Source organism: Argentina anserina, chromosome 2 (genome assembly GCF_933775445.1).
Source record: "Argentina anserina chromosome 2, drPotAnse1.1, whole genome shotgun sequence".
In the NCBI taxonomy this organism is placed as follows: domain Eukaryota; kingdom Viridiplantae; phylum Streptophyta; class Magnoliopsida; order Rosales; family Rosaceae; genus Argentina; species Argentina anserina.
In genome coordinates, this window is record NC_065873.1 from 17,401,273 (window position 1) to 17,418,701 (window position 17,429).

Sequence of the window (17,429 nt, forward strand, 5' to 3'; positions counted from 1 at the left end):
GTAAATGGTAATGCGCACCAATCTTTCCGTTTAGGGTGATGTAATTTTTGCATAAAAACTTATTACTCACTGGTTCTTGGTTATCACCTTAATCATTGTCAAATGAATTACAATCGATAACATCGAAGGATCGAAATACTTGAGCTCGCCAAGATTGACACGGATCTACAATCTTTGAGCTCAACTAGATAACCTACGTGTCAAATTGCGACGCCACATCGCATAATGGTGAAGCCAACTAATGTGAATAAATGTTCTTACTGGAGACGAGCATCCAGATAGTCCGCTATATTGCAACTTTGACAAGCGATCTCTTTTTCCGCTAGATATGTGGAATATCACTTTGATGAGACAGTCTTTTCGTCGTTAGGGGGAGATAAGAACAAAGAATGTTCAAGTGGAACGACATGAATTATCGTGGTTTGTCCCCCATGTGTCTCATCTTGATCCCCACTATTACACAAAGTGATGAGATCACAGATATTAGCTGCAAATAGGCTTGCAAGGTTCAATGTCGTAAGAAGAGGACATGACGCCACCCAAAAGGAATTGGGCATTACATTGCCACCATAGATTGTGGCATGTTGACACCATAAAGTGGCATAAATGGTGTCATAGGTCGTGGCTCTCCAAGAAAGAGAGGGAGACCACCTTATGTTCGATATATACTCTAAAGCGAGTTTGGCACAATTGGATCCATTGATCCATAATCTCAAATCCGCCTCATGAGAATTCATGGATTTTGGTTACCATTGGGGGACGCCTTAGATGTTAGAACAAACTCTTGAATATATAGAGATCTCTACCAAATACAAACCACATGAGGATGTAGGATATTGAGTCTTCATATCGAACCATACTTTGTTGAGAATAAACAACGTAGTAATTTTGGCCCAATGGAAAGAAACGATCTAGCATGAACTAAAGTTCACTAACAAAGAGATAGGTATTTGGGCAGGTGAAGCCGACACTGCAAGTGTAAACCCTATCATATATCTTTGTTAGGATGCGTATGACAATTAAGAGTATAGACTCACCTTATGGCGCAAGGTCTCTCACTAACGCACTGGAATCGACTACAAGGAGATATTCTTTTGTAATGGACCACAAAGAGATATTCTCGTAATGGATGTCATTGCACTCCACTACCTTATCATTTTGGTAGTTTCCAAAAAACTGACAAATGCAGCTTATGGTAAAATAAGGTATCTCTATGTGGGATCGAAATTAAGAGATATATATGAAAGTCATACAACATACTTTATCCACCCAAGAAATGGTTCTAGATCACTTAGTGTTACAAAAGGAATTGAAACGTTCACGAAGTAAAATACTTGATTATGAATAGGGATCAGATGTGTTAGGTCATTACGTATTCAATATGAATTTGCAGAGTCTTTCGATGAACTGAAAAGATGTCGTCATTACAACTCCTAAGTCGAGAATGAAAAAGATCATTGGGAAGACATAGTCTCAAAATAGATCCTGAGGACTGTAATATTGATGATTAAACCATCAATCTGCTTTTAAGCACTCTAAAGGTTAAAAGTGAGACTTTCATAGCTCCCATGATCAGTCGAAGTCTTTAAAGATAGATATGTTTTCTTCTAATTGAAAGATGACGAATAAGTGTTGGGAAATGAGATTCCCTATACAAGTGCAAATACACATTATTGCACTTAACATAATATACTTGACTCGACCTCTCATTCATTGTATAGCTTAGCGCCCACGCAACAACAATACCTAAAAGTTTAGGTTTATAGGCCTTATAAAGAAAAGAGAAAACGACATAATGAGAATGAATACTATCCGTGTCGTTGCATATTTAGCGTAAAGAAATACGTACCAACTAAGATGCATCATTAAATATGCAAAAGTTATCAAAATTCTCATGATTAATGTAAAGATCAGGGAGAAGTGCAGACATCAGGGGGAGTCTAGCACATATATGTTAATTTTTAAATGTAATAGGTGCGTTGTGCTTTTTTCTCCTTCGACCAAGGTTTTATTTTCTCCCACTGGGTTTTGTTACTTGGCAAGGTTTTTAATGAGGCAACACCTTATGCACCATTATATCTTTAAACTCGGAATAAGGGGGAGTGTTGAAGGAAAAACACTATTAGTGTGCCTTCGTTAAAGCAAATAAAGGAATGAGTTAATGACGTTTATGATTAACGAATGTAACGGATCAATCACCATTATGTAGCCTTAATTACCATTGTAATTATCATTTATTTCTATTGTAATCATGATCCCTATATAAAGAGGATTATCAATGAGATGGGTAGACTATTCTATTTTTCCTACAACACAAACAACCTTTAATTTCAGGGTTTTTTAAAAGGAAAAGTTCAGAATTTGAAGCTGTCAGTATATCAATACATTCACCATTACCTAACTCTAATGCTAAAGATAAAGAAACAATAATTGAAAATCCTCCAACAAAATCATCAAGAATTGATTCCCACAATGACGATGAAATAGACATTGCTACTTTGGAAAGCGATCCCGGACGTCGTCAACAAATATGGGAGTATCCTATTAATAAGTAAGATGAAGTTCAACGGCAATTGTAGAGTGACCATTCTCAATTATGAAAATAGTTAAAACAAAACTTTGCAATAGAATGGAGGGTGATTTTCTGACCAATTCTTTAATTATGTACATTGAAAAGGAAATTGTTGAAAAATTATTGACGACTTTTGTGAGAACGAAAAGTCACTTTTTAATGTATAATTCAATTTTAAAAATTCATTTATATTAACTAAGCTTCGTTATTAGGTTTTTTTTTTTCATTTTTAGACTGGCTCCCCACACTTAAGATTCCGGCTATATAGAGGATGAGTGGAAATGCTTAAAATTAAGAGTAAATAATTCAAAAATATCAGACAACAATTTAGTTTACAAATAACTCACTACTTAATTTGATAGAGCAAATAATGACCAAAATTTACAAATAAGGACAAAATGATATCAAGTTGTCACATGTCATAAAATATTTTACGTTTTTACCCCTCTTTGACCCAAAATGTTTGCTACCATCAATGAAGAGGTTATCTGCTACTGTCGATTATAAAAACTAACTGCTACTGTCGAATTAAAAACTCAATGCTACTGTCGACTTGGAAGACACCTGCTACTGTCAACTTGGAAGGTAAATGCTACTGTCAACTATAAATTTAACTGCTATTGTCGACTTGGAAGATACCTGCTACTGTCAATTATAAATCTAGCTGCTATTGTCGACTTAGAAACTAACTGCTACTATCGTTTTTTGTGAGTAAAATTCAAAAATTCAAAATTTATCAAAACATATGCAATATGGTACTTAAATGAAACTCCATGACATAAGGAACAACTTTATATATTGATGCACCTCCAAATTGCCGGTGGTTTAGCCGGAAAACTTAAATTTGCCGGAAAAAAAAAACTAAAAAATGAGAATAGAGAAATTTGTTAGATCTAAGAGTGGCATTTGGTAATTTTCACGAAAATAAGAGTATTTTAGATATTTTATATTAATTAATTAATCAGTTTTATTTTACTTATTTTTTGGCTTGGTCTTATGTTCTAATTTGTATAAGAAATATAAAAAATGAGTTTTTAGTTAATTCAAATGTGGTTTAGCAACAATAAGTAATTTCCCCTAAAATTAAGAATTCATGAGAGCAAGAGGGATACTGTGTAAGCCATCAGCTCCAGCCCCTACTTGGAAGTAGTTACATATTCATTCTTACTCTTACGCTAATGACGTACTTCTAGTTGCATGCTAGCTATCTTCTGATCTATCTCCATAACCAAACCACATTAGTATTACGTACCTAGCTTCTTTTTCATAAGCAACTATCAAAATACTTTTAGATTTTGCTGAAACTTAAACGCGCCTTTTAATTAGTTATAATGTTCATACATTTTACAAAAAAGAAAAAGAAAAAGAGCATTTGAATAGAAAGCAGCCTTGAACGTTAATTGTTCTCCCTTTGACCTTTGCATCAATTTTTGTTAGTTTTTGTTATGCTTCGAACCTAGTTTAATTAGGTGTATATTGGTGTGCCCAGATCTAAGGTACGTGGTCAAATATTATCGTTTATGTATTCTCAAGATACCTACACGCCTACGTAGCTGAGAGCTTGGATATATATCGATGTGAGTACTTTCTGTTTGTTAATGGTCGATGAGGGCTGACTTTAGATATCCCTGCCATCGATAGCTTAATAGATAAGACTGTCGCCTGCAATTTTATATATATTCTCTTGAAGGAAAAACAATCAATCTTGGAAGTTTAATTTGGACGTGTAGTTCTGCTAATTGTCTCGTGAGTTATTTAACGATCTTTTTTTTCTTATGCACTCTTAGAGCATGAACCATTTTGACTATAAAAGTGCAACTGAAGGATCGTTAATGAAATCTAAAGTGAACGACAGATTAATTCACTTATAGAGGATTAATTAATTAGATGCCGACCTTCTAAATTTCTAATAGTGATTAGATCCTTTTTCAGCTACTTTTGCATTACGCGCCCTTTCCCTAAATGATATTGATTAATTGTTGATGTTAATCTAAACAGTCAAGTCCCAAATAATCGACGTCCTAATAATATGTAATCCAAGAAGAAAAATGTGCTGAGTTTGAGTTAGGAGAGAATCGCGTACTACACGGAAGTTGAACCCTCCGATCCCCCTCTTTTGTTTTTTTCGTGTAATGGTTATGAACTTGCAAAGCTGCCAAAGAGCATACACGTCAGGGAGACACAGACACCATAACCTAACTAATTTACTTGGGATTCCTTGAAGTCGATCTCTTATCTAATCATGACAATATATAGTCATAAAATATGCATGAGTAATATGTACTTATGAGTTACTTTCTTATATACTCTTGGTTGTTCTGGGGTCAGTTCATAGAAGCTCCGGCCCTTAATTTGTTCTAGAGAAATTGGCTCCAAATGGACAACCCTATATATCTAATACTGGTAATGCGCTTGGAAAGGTGCTTATGACTTCAGAGTTGAGACCGGCCACTCAATCTTTTTTCAATTCGTATGATATCCCCAAGATTCTCCATTCCATATGATTCCGTCCACAGATCGACATCTCTTGTGAATGGTACCTTAAGGGGAGATGCTGTCCAGATAAAATCTAAAGATCCGATATTAAATATTTATGAGATCGATCACCCAACTAAAAAGAAAAGGGAGAGATAGATCAATGTAAATAAGTATGTTATATGTATGTATGTTATTCAAACGATCATGTGATATACCCATTTCATAAAGATATACAGAATTCCTTCATGATCGAGCAATATGATAGAGTAAAATTTCTGCTTCAGAGATTCAATCATGTACGCACATATCAATGTCGTGGTAAACTAATTTTGAGGAAAACATAAAATATTATGATAGTTTTGACTCCAAACATGATATGTCTAGACCTATGGAGACCGGAAAGAATTAAGATGGAAGAAAACTAGAAGAAAAAAATCCCTAGATCGTAGCTAGCTATCACTTGCCCTACTTGGCAATGGTTCCATAGGATTCCATACTGATGAAAATCCTTTACAAGATCAAACTAAATTTGTATGAATGCTTAATTTGCTCTCTATTCCAATCGTCATATGCGAAAATTTATGTTCGTAAAGCGTATGCGACCCTATCTATCTGTGCGGGGCTGTGCCGCAGAACTCAAAGTCTAGCTAGCTAGCTCATGATGATTAATTTCCAGGCTTATTATCTGGATAAGAGATTTTGTGGGAGTTGCTACTACATTTTATGTTAGAAAATTGAGAGCTAGCTCATGTGAATTTTCATTTCAAATAATCCCGAATCATATAGCTAGCCATGCAACCCATGCTCGGAGTTAAACCACGATCCTAGCATGCAAGTCAGGTTCGAATTCTTTGTTTATCAAATGATTCAAAATTATCTACAAAGAGTACAATTTTGTAGTCGTGGATATCGTTTAAGATGTAGTAATTCAAGTCCAAACTCCAAAGAGATCGAGCTGATTTCTCTTCCTTGGTCTATGAATCTATGATCATTTCCGTATCAACCAACACACTTACTATTCATTAAAAAGCTAATATCATGCTTCATTTCCGCATTAAACGACACACTTCTGATCACTCATTACTACAACTACGAAGCAGAAAGTAGCATCATGTATATATACATGCCTATAGTTCACAGAAAAATTGCAAACCCTAGCCTGCTCCCAAAGAAATACGTACATGTTTTAGTACGATCAACAACAAGGCTCATGTGCAGGGCGGAGAGAAGTGGAAGGCTATATGGGCTTGAGCCCGTACGAGATTTTAGATACAAAACCATCAGATATATATATGATTATATGGTGTCCCCTAAAAAAATTTATGAGTATCGTTTGAAGCCATAAGATGCCAACTCCCTACCGCACCTCGCACACAGCTATTGCTTATAGCCCTCTCTACCTCAATTCCACTATTCCCAATTCTTTAATTAAATTTTTGAGTGTTCCATACAGTTTATTGTTAAAAATTTGTCAAAGTGTTGCTTGATTTAAGCCTACATGATTAGTTTAGTACGTGTGGCTTCACTTGCTTGTTTTGGTGAATCTTATTTGAGGTTTTAATGCTTTGTTTCAAAGATTTTTAGAATGTTTGTTAGTTTTGTGGTCTGGTCTTCTTTCTTATCGTTAAGATTGTGTTTGTTGTATATGGTTTTAATAGATTTTTTTTTCATCTTCCTTGTATGTTATGATCAAATTAATAGATCTGTCATAGGTCTCAATAGTTTCAGATAATAAGAAGATATGAATTGCTTGATGCTTTCTTTTATGTGAGTGTATTACGATGATTCAATACAATTACCTGGTTCTATAGTTGCCCACTGAATGAATTTCTTTTCTTGATAATTTAATAATTCTCTATATTGAACAAACTTGCCGATATCATTGATAATGATTCCATAATTGAAGAGTTTAAAAATTGAGGGAGCCTCGTAGGGTATGTTTAGTTACCTTGTTATTGCATACTTGCAATGTTGTGATGTTTGTAGTTTTCAATTCATGAGTTCGTTTTACATCTTCTCGGTGTATATTTTGATTGAAAGTTACATAAGCGTGAGAATCATTCATCTATTAAGTTCTAAACCTTAAAAAAAATTAGTGTGGTATATAAATTAGCCTAGATGACTTTTAAATTCTGGATCCGCCACTGTTCATGTGCAATTTCATAAATAAAGATTAAGATGGAAGACAACATTCTATAGTAGAATTGTCTCGATATTAGTTGCATGGTTACTTAAACATGCAAAATCGATCACAAATCTTCCCTCGTCAAGTAACATATATTTTCATCAAATGTCTTGTTTGACTGTTGGAGTGGATAAGCTCAGGAGAAGGGAACCCAATCCAACAGAATCAACAAAAAAATCAGCACCAAAGTACACATCGATGTCAGTTGTTAAACCAAGAGAACGACACCTGACTCCAATCCCACCGCCGTCCGTACGATTCCCTTCTCCTCCTTCACTCTCAGCCGTCAGTTTACCCTCCACAAACAATGATTCCTTCCCTTTTTCCGGAATCCAAATTCCATTCAAATCCAGTTTAATATCTTCCGATAGCAACAACAAGAACACATTAATAGCGTGGCTTCAACGCCTGGTCTCTGTTCTTTTCTGTAAGAACAGTGTTTCTTTGTGCTTATATTGGTTAGCTTCACAGGAGAGAACTACAGCAGAGAGAGAGAGAGAAGAGGGTTTGAAGATGTCAGGAACAACAGGAGGAGCCCCTGAGGAAGATAAGAAGCCTAGTGATCAGTCTGCCCACATTAACCTCAAAGTGAAGGGTCAGGTATGTTAATTTAACATGCACTTCTTAACCAAATTTGTGTTCTTTGTTTACAAAGTTGGTTATATATGGTGTGGCACACTGAAACGTCTAAGCTAAAATTGAACTGGGATCAATTTCACAGAAAGCTGATCATGTCAGCTTCAGTATAATAGTGTGGTCATCATCTTTTTTAAGTGGTTATAGATAAATGTATTTAGTTTTAGGCTTTAACTCCAAGTTTACAACTGTGTTGTTGTTTAACTCGTTTTCAAGCTAATTCTAGTTTTCCAGGATTACGCATAACCATTAGTAGCGCTGATGTATGTACGTAAAGTGAAGTTTTAGATTTTGGCCATGTTCAATGTCTATCTAGATCCAAGTTGTATTGGAAGAATGGAAGCAAGCTTCCACTTCTGCCTCCCTTCTTGTTAATTGGGAAGATCTTTTTAATTTACCATACTGTGGGTTGGAAAACACAAGTTTCCTACCAAAATCATTCATGTTCTTCCTTTCAATCTTGCACCATAGTTGGAAGTTACTCAAGTTAGCTAGCCTCTTCTTCTTTCTTCAACAAATTAGTTACATACCCAATCCAATCTTGCACACCAACCGGGCAACCGGGACTTGGTCGTGTTATGTGACGGAGTTGATTACTTTACTGGCCATATTAAAATGTTCTTATCCTGCTCCTTTTTTGGGTTTTTGTTTACAGGATGGTAATGAGGTGTTCTTCAGGATCAAACATAGTACCCAGCTGAAGAAACTCATGAATGCTTATTGTGATAGGCAGTCTGTGGACATGAACTCTATTGCATTCTTGTTTGATGGACGCAGACTTCGACCAGAGCAGACCCCGGATGAGGTAAATTTGACACTATTTTGTCATCTGAATTGGCTTTCAGAACTTAGTACCTAACACTTTCTTTTGGTGTTTTGTCTAGCTCGAGATGGAAGATGGCGATGAGATTGATGCAATGCTGCACCAAACTGGAGGAGGGTGCGCATGAAACCCTGCTGCTGCTGCGGACCGACCGGATTCGACAGAGGACCATGTTTCTTACTTTGTTTCTTCAATCAAAAGTTGCTGAATTTAGAAAAATGGTTAATTGTTATGTAATGGTATCTTAATGAATGGTTATTGCTGCTCGTTTAGTGTGCTAATTCTAAAGTGGTTACAAGGATTCTGTTGTTCTACTTTCACCATGGTCTTTAAAAAGTAGTTATTTAGCACAGTTCTAATGTTAACCAATTCTTGTACATATATGGTTAAGAGAATATATGGTATTGGTATTCCAACCAATACCAAAAGATAAAAAAAAAAATTATATCATTTCTGAGATGATACAGAACTTATGACACTGAGAAGTATACAATCCTAAGTACTTAAAAACAGTTGTTGATTCAAGAAGCCATGTGAAACAGGCAAATTGGGAAGAGTTAAAACAGCAGAGCTTTGAAAACTGCAGCCCAATAATCCCCGTTACGGTATCCGATCCTTTTGCGTATCCTAAAGCAATGGCCAAGTAAAGGGTAGCTTAACTCAAGCAGGTATCTGAAGCTTCTGGTTGTTTTTCCAACTGCATAAATAATCATCATAGATGAATGAGGGAAGGCACACATTACTGCAAATAATCATTGGAATCCTTATATGTAGACCTAACAATACCTGTGGAAGTAATAGTAGAAGAAGTCGGCATAAAGCAGTGTTTGAACAATCCCAGCAATCCATGCTGCAAAAGCCAAATAGTAAACATTAGAATGGTCTGTAGAATGCAAAACTTCATGCTAAGCATATAACAATCAAAATCAAGCAAGCTAACTAGTATTGTCATATCTTGCACGGAAGACCTTCTGATGCTAAGGCTATGCTCAAAATATTAGTTTCATGCGCTGATTGGTGAAGGAAAGGATTTATTTAAAAGCTTATCAACTGCTGTTTATGCAAGTATTTAGTGCAGATTCAGGTTGATCATTCCTTTACTGGATGGAAACACGAGATAGAAGCACTAATACTGAAGTGTTGGCGTTCGGATCTCTCACGATTTAGAGTAAATTTCGTCATTGAGAAGATCGTATCCACATGAAAAAATAAATAGCAAAATGCTTGAATTCTCTGGAATGACCAAAATATTATAACAGTCAAGTCAATATGTTATGAAAGAGTATATATTGTTTATGGTGTATATGCAGACACACTACGATCAACTGATGCTCATGCACAAAATCACACATGAAAACGCTGTGGAGCGATTCTTATGTCCTAGTTCATACAATCTGCTTAAACATAGTATCACCCACAATTTGCATGCGTTCAGCACATATTACAACCATCAGTACTTCAGGTCTTGTCTTTATATAATAATGGGAACAGAAAAGTGCAAGTAAATAAGAACATATATACGAGTAAAGCAATCAGAGGGAAAGAGAAGCATACGTGTCCAATGGACGTAGTGTGGTTCAGTGAAGTAGCGGTAAATCCAGTTGAGGATGTATAATGCTCGATATGCACTGAACAGGTAGTTTAACGTATCAGAACATCAAGAAGGAAAAAGATAGAAATCAAGCAGAGATATGATGTTGATACTAAGTTGCATGAAAACAACAATTGCATAGGATACTTCTTCTAAGCTAATGTTTAAGAAAAAGATAATAGACAAAGTCATTTATATTGTGGAAGAAAGATTTCAAAACAATGTGGCACATTTGGGAGTAGCCCACATGCATTGATATAAGAAGCTATATACTTTCAATATATTTCCAAAAGGAAAATATTTGTGTCCATACCAGTATGGACTTGTGCGTCCGTACCCTCTCTTATTTTTGTACTTTTAGTAGTGTAATTCTATAATGTTAACTGTTCAAAAGTTTAATCGGTCAATAAAGATCATTTCTATAAAATATGAATTGAAACAAAAATAATTTGCTAAGTCGATTACATCAAACAAATGAGCATTACTTGTGAAAGTTAGTAGTCTCATAATCAGCCGTCTATTTGTTTGATACAATTAGCTAAGTAAACGATATTTGTTTAAATTGATTTTTTTACAAAAGTGATATTTATTGATTAACAAAACTTTTGAAAGGTTAAAATTTTGTATTCACACTACTAAATGTATATAAATAAGAGAAGTTTGGACGCACACGTCCATACTGGTATGTATACAAGTATTCATACATTTAACTGGATACATGAGGAGCTCATACCCTAATATAAAATTGCAGGCTGGCAATAAGTACATATAACACAAGAGACGAAACAGTAACTTAATTGTCCAGTATTAGCTGTTTAATATAAATCTGATGAACAAAACAAAAATCTGATACATAATTGTAGTGATTAAGAACATATCAAGTTTTCTAATATACCCAAGGAGGAAGACGTATTGCCCTGTCAAGTTGTCAATATTTCTCGTTCTCTGCAACAACACAAGCTGAGGAAGGATGGCCACGGCTTCTAAAAATAATGAAAATGACCACATGACCTGGTTCATATTAATACAATTTATAAAATCAAAATTTGGGTAATGCAGCTGTTTTTGTGGCACAAATTCTCTCTGAGATGTAAAGACAGGAAGAGCATATGACTAAACAGAAACACAAAAGAACAAGGAAACAGACCTCCTTAAAAGTGAACTTCTCATTGAATATAAGAGCCAAAAGCAGACATGGTCCCAGTAGGAATAAGTGGCGGAAGGTGTCTTGGTCTCTATCATAAGACCTGCGCACAACCCTGTGCTGCCTAATGTACCAAACAATCGAGAAAGAGCTCCCCAAGAATATCAGCTTCATGACAGTATTATATAAAGATATGAAATCAGTGAAGATGTCCAAGTAGCGCGTGACAAAAACAAGGGAGTAGAGCTCTTGAGTCTTCAATGAAACACCTGTATACAACAAACAACATCAACACAAACAAAACAAAAAAAGGTTTTAAATTGGTGGTACTGAGTAGTAACCACATAAACTACCCAAAAAAAGGGGCAAAACTATAAATATACAACAGCTAACAATCCCCCAGTAACCGAATTATGCAATGGCAAAAAATTTACGGTATCGAATAAGTAGTTAACATTCAAACTTCAGCCCTCATTGTAAAGTACCAAAGAGACGCCATTCCTAGTAAAGTAGTTTGCTACAACAGCATTTTGGGTGTTTACAATGTTAACTGGACTAGAAGCCAACACTAACTAAACAGCAAACTAGACCCTAATATCTTAGATACTGAAACTCTGAAAGCAGAATCATTTTTATCCTACTATGTCATCAAATTTCAAACTTTACACCATTCTATTGTTAGCCAAGCCACACAATTAAGAACTCAAAATCCCAACCAATAAAGCTTCACCCTAAACCTTACACACTCATTAAAGACACAATGTCCTCAGAAATCACAGCTTCAAATTAGTGGGTTCTAAATTCTGTAAACGAAATTTGAAATGCAGCCACACATTGGCAGCTCCAGTAAATCAAATTACATAGAGATAGAAACATAATGAGATAGAGATAGAGATAGAAGGAGAGAGGAGGAGTACCAGCACAGGATTTGATGGTGTGGATCTTGAGGAGCAAGACGAGGACGCTGGCGAGATGGGTCATGTCACCCGCTAATCTGAATATGTTCATTTCCGACGGATCCGGGTCTTCGTGGATTGAATCCGGATCTCTTTCGGTGCTGATGTTCAGAAGCTAAATCACAGAGAGAGAGGAGTTGGAAGCTCACAGAGGAAGGAGAGACGAGTTTATTTCAGTTGGCTTTTCTGTGTTTATATGGGCCATTTGGGCCTCTTGAAAAGAATTTTGTACAAGCCGCCTAACACCCGTCTAAGCGTTCTGCCTTTTGCCTGTCTAAGCGTCCGCCTAGCGCGCCTAGGTGCTTGTTTTGCAACTGTATTACCCGCCTAGGTTCTTATAACATTGCCGCAAATTCTTTTCAGAATTTTTCTTTCTTTCTATATATATGTATCCATTTTTACAAGCCAATAACCAAAACATAGCATAGGCAAGAAAGAAAGAGCAAAAAGAGAAACTACCGAAACCTATGTCAAGGAGGCCTTGGTAGTCCGTCCTCAACATTCCCAGGAGGGAGGTCGGAGGTCTGCTACCTCGTTCTGATGTGCACACTCCCATCAATCATCATAGCTAGCTTCACCGTTGTACTTGTCTAGCTTTCCAGAAGGCGCATATGAAACGTCCAAGTTTTCTTTTTCATCTAAACGGTGAATATTTCTTATAAAGATTTCGATGTTTATAAAGTACGTTCATGTACTAACACATACCACTAATCTCCACTACTATAATATGAAACACTTGTTTGGTGTCAACACTCAACAAGTTCACTAATAAATCAAATTTCCAATATTGTTTGTAGATACATGAATTTTATCAAAATAGAAATCAATGATAAGAGGGTTGGAACTCTAAGATATAAACTAATCTCAATCCTGGAGAATTTGAATGATAACATAAACTTGTTATTGTTTACTTAGAAGAATGATATAATCCTTATCTACATCTTCATCTTTTTCACCCTCTTGTAAGACGTATTCCTCTTCCCTTGCCCTATATATAGATCATCATAAGCAAACCAACCTCATTCCCTTCCAAACCAGGAAAGGTCAATCGCTAACTATACATGCATGCCACCCACCTACAAAACCCGCTACCACATAGTCGTCACATTACGTATTTATTGCATAAGATATTAAACAACGGGTCATACAGTAGAAGACACTCATTTTCCAGTTTGTGATGTGTGATTCACCCAAATGAAACATAATTTCTATGTTCTTTATTTCGACCTTCAAAATGTTATAAAAAAACATTAAATCAGAGTTCATAATAAACCATATTCTAAAATACTAATATTCCGAGCACAAATACGTACTACCAAGTACTATTTAGCATGTGTTCCGGAAGAATTATTATTCTACCATTATGTGTGTCTTAGTCTTATTAAGTTTCGTGTTAGAGATAAATTCGCATCTCTGTAATAGATTAGGATTTTGAATCCTACATGATTGTGGTTATGTAATATAGATCACATTATCAATTAATAAACGGTTACGTTCTGTTCTATTACATTGTTATTATTCTCATTTCGTTCCTCCTCCAACACGTTATCATGCACTTTGTTCTACAGTGTCTCTATGACGAGGCCACCACAAAAATAAACCCTAACCCTAAAATCTTTATCCCGGGCAGCCTTTTCTTCTTAGCCTTGCTGGAAATTTTGAGTGATAACCGAAAAATTGTCATCGAAAAGAAAAACAATGAGATATCACAATTTCTTTGGACACCCAGAAAATCTTTCTGGGCACCCATTTTCTCCTCCACGCAAACCAGCCGGACGACGTTGTCCCCGTAGTCTTGCAACCTCTTCCGTCGCCAATCCTAGCGACATCCCGACTTTAGCCTTTTGTCATCAATCAATGACCCAGAGTTGCAGATCGAGAGCTACCGATCGTCCCGATTCCGGTGTTGTTCTCCTTTCCGATGCCAGAAATCGACGACTTCTCTTGGCGCCGCCGCAAGCTAGAAAAATCTCGTATTGGTTTTGGTTTCAGACTGACTCGAGTTCGACGCATCCTCGAGCCTACAGATCCAGAAACGACGCGCGCCCTCCGCCTAGAACCAACGCAGCTCAACCTCGGCTTAGTTGAGCTTCTCTGTCCGGCGACCCATGGAGGTTTTCTCCATCGCCGACCTGATTTCGCAGAGGATTGGACCCGTTGACCTAGTCTCCACTTTAATCTAACCTGTATCGGCTTGATTTTCTTCCTCTCTGGCATTGCAGCAGCCAACGTTTTCCGATGGCAGAGGGAGACGTACTCGATGGACTGAGGGACACACTGGTAAATTAGCCCCTCCAAGTAAAAAATGTTTTACCACATATAAAACGGTTCATTTACAGTAGTAACTTCTACTTACTGTTACTGGTTTATGGTAGATTTCTCAATGGTAATACGTATTTAACTATACTTTTATCTTTTTCATGTAATCTATCGTGCGACGCATCGTATTGGAATTACACAAGCTTCGCATTCGCATAACGATAAATTTGAAGACTATCTCAAATTAATGTGGTTTATTTGGCAAACCACCAAGTAAGCTATTCTTAAAGTTGTTGCTTTGAACATATATATAAATTATCGGGCGTTATTAGCATTCTTCATTTCTTTTTTCCAGTCTTTCTTATAACGCCGATGAAACCAAAGAATGATATGATTCCCTTCTTGGTCGACGTTTTTCGTGTGACGGTCATGTGGGAGTCACGTTATTATTTAAAGGAAAGAAATCGATTTCTTATGGTTGTCTGAGTACACCGCTGTTTTGGGTGCGATCATGAGAATCGCTGATATGCATCGATTATTTTGTGACCATACACATCACAACCCTTCTAATTTTGGTTACATACTTGAATAGTTTCGATTATTCGAAACATATATAACCCTCATTTCTTATGGATAAATCGCCATCGCGACTATTATTTGAATGTTTGAGTTTTCTTAAACTCATGTTTATAAACGATAATCTCAAGGTCTACGTACTCATTTATTTGAGTTGAAATCCACTACTCTGAAATAGCACTATTTGCTGACAAAAAATCCAAAAAATAGTAAATTTTATGTGACACAGTTAAAGTGATTCAATAACCGTCTATAACGTTGTTTTACCATGGTTGACTTTGATGCATGCTCCACATCCAAGAACACATGTCATTTTTGGGCACTTGTACTTATATCTATTGAGGGAACATTTGAGATAGAAATGTAACATTCTTCCATTTTCAAGTCAGCAAATTTTTTAGCCTCAGGCTAAAGCTCCGCCCGATCCGATATGCAAGATTTTTTGTTGCTACGGACTTTTGATTAGTCAATCTATTTTGACTATGTTTTCTGCTTACTATTTTTCAAGTATGACGTTCGCGTTGCTATGTTTTTTGCTCGACTTTAACTTTAGTCATCTATTAGAATTGGAAGCTTGTTTGTGTTGTATTAAAGATTTGCATATTCAATAAAATTTCTCGTATTCCTTATTTACAAGATGAACTCGTGAGAATTTTATTTATCTTGACTTAGCATGAATGGTCAACGTTTTCAACTCACGTGGTTTTTAAATTGGCCTATTTTTGGTTACATGAGACCCCAATATGGAAATTTGGACCTTAAATTTTAAAAAACAGACATCGGAATGTTAAAATTGACGTCGTTTTTTCCAGTTACTGTTCCGGCGTTTCCAGAACGTTTTCCGACGTTTTGGCCACCTTCCTGCCACTTGCCGGCATTTTCGGCGCCACCATCCGGTTCCTGCAGCTCCGACCTCCTTGCCGGCCAGCTCCGGCCGATTTTCCGACAATCGGCACCACTAGTCTCCGGCGATTTTTTCGTGGTTTCTCGCCATTTTTCCAACATTTTTTACTGCCACGTTTTCTTAATCCAAATTTCACCCGGTTTTGACTTCTTTTGACATGATTTTCCGGTTAATTTTCTGGTTTTGCTCCAAGTCGTCTCATAGCTCAAACAACTTTATTATTATTGGTAACCACCCGCACCAATTGAATGGTTTTTACCACCCTAATTGTTTGGTATTCAACTGCTATAATACCATGTTTTTCCAACTTTTAAGTTGAAGAATGTAGTTCTATTGTCATGGTCACACGTTGTTTTGCTTTCCACATTGAACGTTGCATTTGCTAAAGTTTTTAGCCATGATCATCATACTAAGGGCTCACCACCCTTCCTATCCTCTCAAATCTATTTTATTGGATACCGTTGGAGAGTTCACCTCCACGAGTTTTGATGATTTCGTTTTGCATGTCTACTGGGATCGTTGTTGAACATATTATTCCTCATGTTCATTCACTGCACGATCTAGCAGAGCTCGGACTTGGTTATGGGTACTAACCTGCCGATTTTTGCATGGGGATATGTAATGATGTTGCATGCAGCGACACTTATTCGTTTCAAACCCACAACTCACTAACATTGGATACGATCCCAACGTTTTTTCACTAACGCCTATTTGGTTAAGTTGTTTATGTGCCTCTATTGTAGTAATCTCAATGGGTCTACTTGAAACGCTTAAGTATTTTAGTTAGTTATGCTTTATGAATCACCAACACTTGTCCGCTATTTCCAATTTACAACTGTGGATCTCTATCCTGCGATATCCACAGACGGTCACTTTGATGAGACATACTTCCCGTCGTTAGGGGGAGATATTGAATGCTCCCATTCCGGTTTTAACGCTAGGAATTGACGTGGTGTGGCACTATGTCTCATTAAGATCCCGCACTACTCAAAGTGAGCAAAAGTGCAACGCATTATCGACCTCCAGAAAGTCAAAGATTCGGTGCCCAATGACTTTACTGATATTGTGAAAGTGACGAGATCGCACATAAATGTTGTGATGTGCCGGTAAGGTTGGAACTCTCAGAATATGGGAGAATTTCATATGACTTGGTCCTAGCACCATTAGCACCATCCCTGAGAGTGGGAATGAAGCTGGCGATGACACCATCATACACCATCATATGACTTATGGCACAAAGATTGTCTCATTATCCTAGTATTGACTACGATGAGTTATATTCTCTCGTTATAGACATAATTGTTT

At 36.6% G+C, this 17,429-nt stretch overlaps 2 protein-coding genes across 2 annotated transcripts; one reads left to right on the forward strand and one right to left on the reverse strand.

Annotated features, from left to right (window-relative positions):
* The first annotated feature begins 7,660 nt into the window (after window positions 1–7,660).
* LOC126781934 (small ubiquitin-related modifier 1-like) lies at window positions 7,661–9,014 on the forward strand. The gene is made up of 3 exons (XM_050507057.1): window positions 7,661–7,835; window positions 8,527–8,676; window positions 8,756–9,014. Exons 1-3 carry the CDS (start codon window positions 7,749–7,751, stop codon window positions 8,819–8,821), a joined length of 303 nt encoding a protein of 100 aa, XP_050363014.1. The 5' UTR covers window positions 7,661–7,748; the 3' UTR covers window positions 8,822–9,014.
* Window positions 9,015–9,145: 131 nt separating this feature from the next.
* Window positions 9,146–12,548, reverse strand: LOC126805575 (ER lumen protein-retaining receptor). Its single transcript, XM_050507056.1, has 6 exons — window positions 12,347–12,548; window positions 11,433–11,698; window positions 11,181–11,296; window positions 10,249–10,322; window positions 9,481–9,544; window positions 9,146–9,391 (listed from the first exon to the last, which is right to left on the reverse strand). The coding sequence occupies exons 1-6, from the start codon at window positions 12,435–12,437 to the stop codon at window positions 9,355–9,357; spliced, it is 648 nt and encodes a 215-aa protein (XP_050363013.1). The 5' UTR covers window positions 12,438–12,548; the 3' UTR covers window positions 9,146–9,354.
* Between the last annotated feature and the right edge of the window lie 4,881 nt (window positions 12,549–17,429).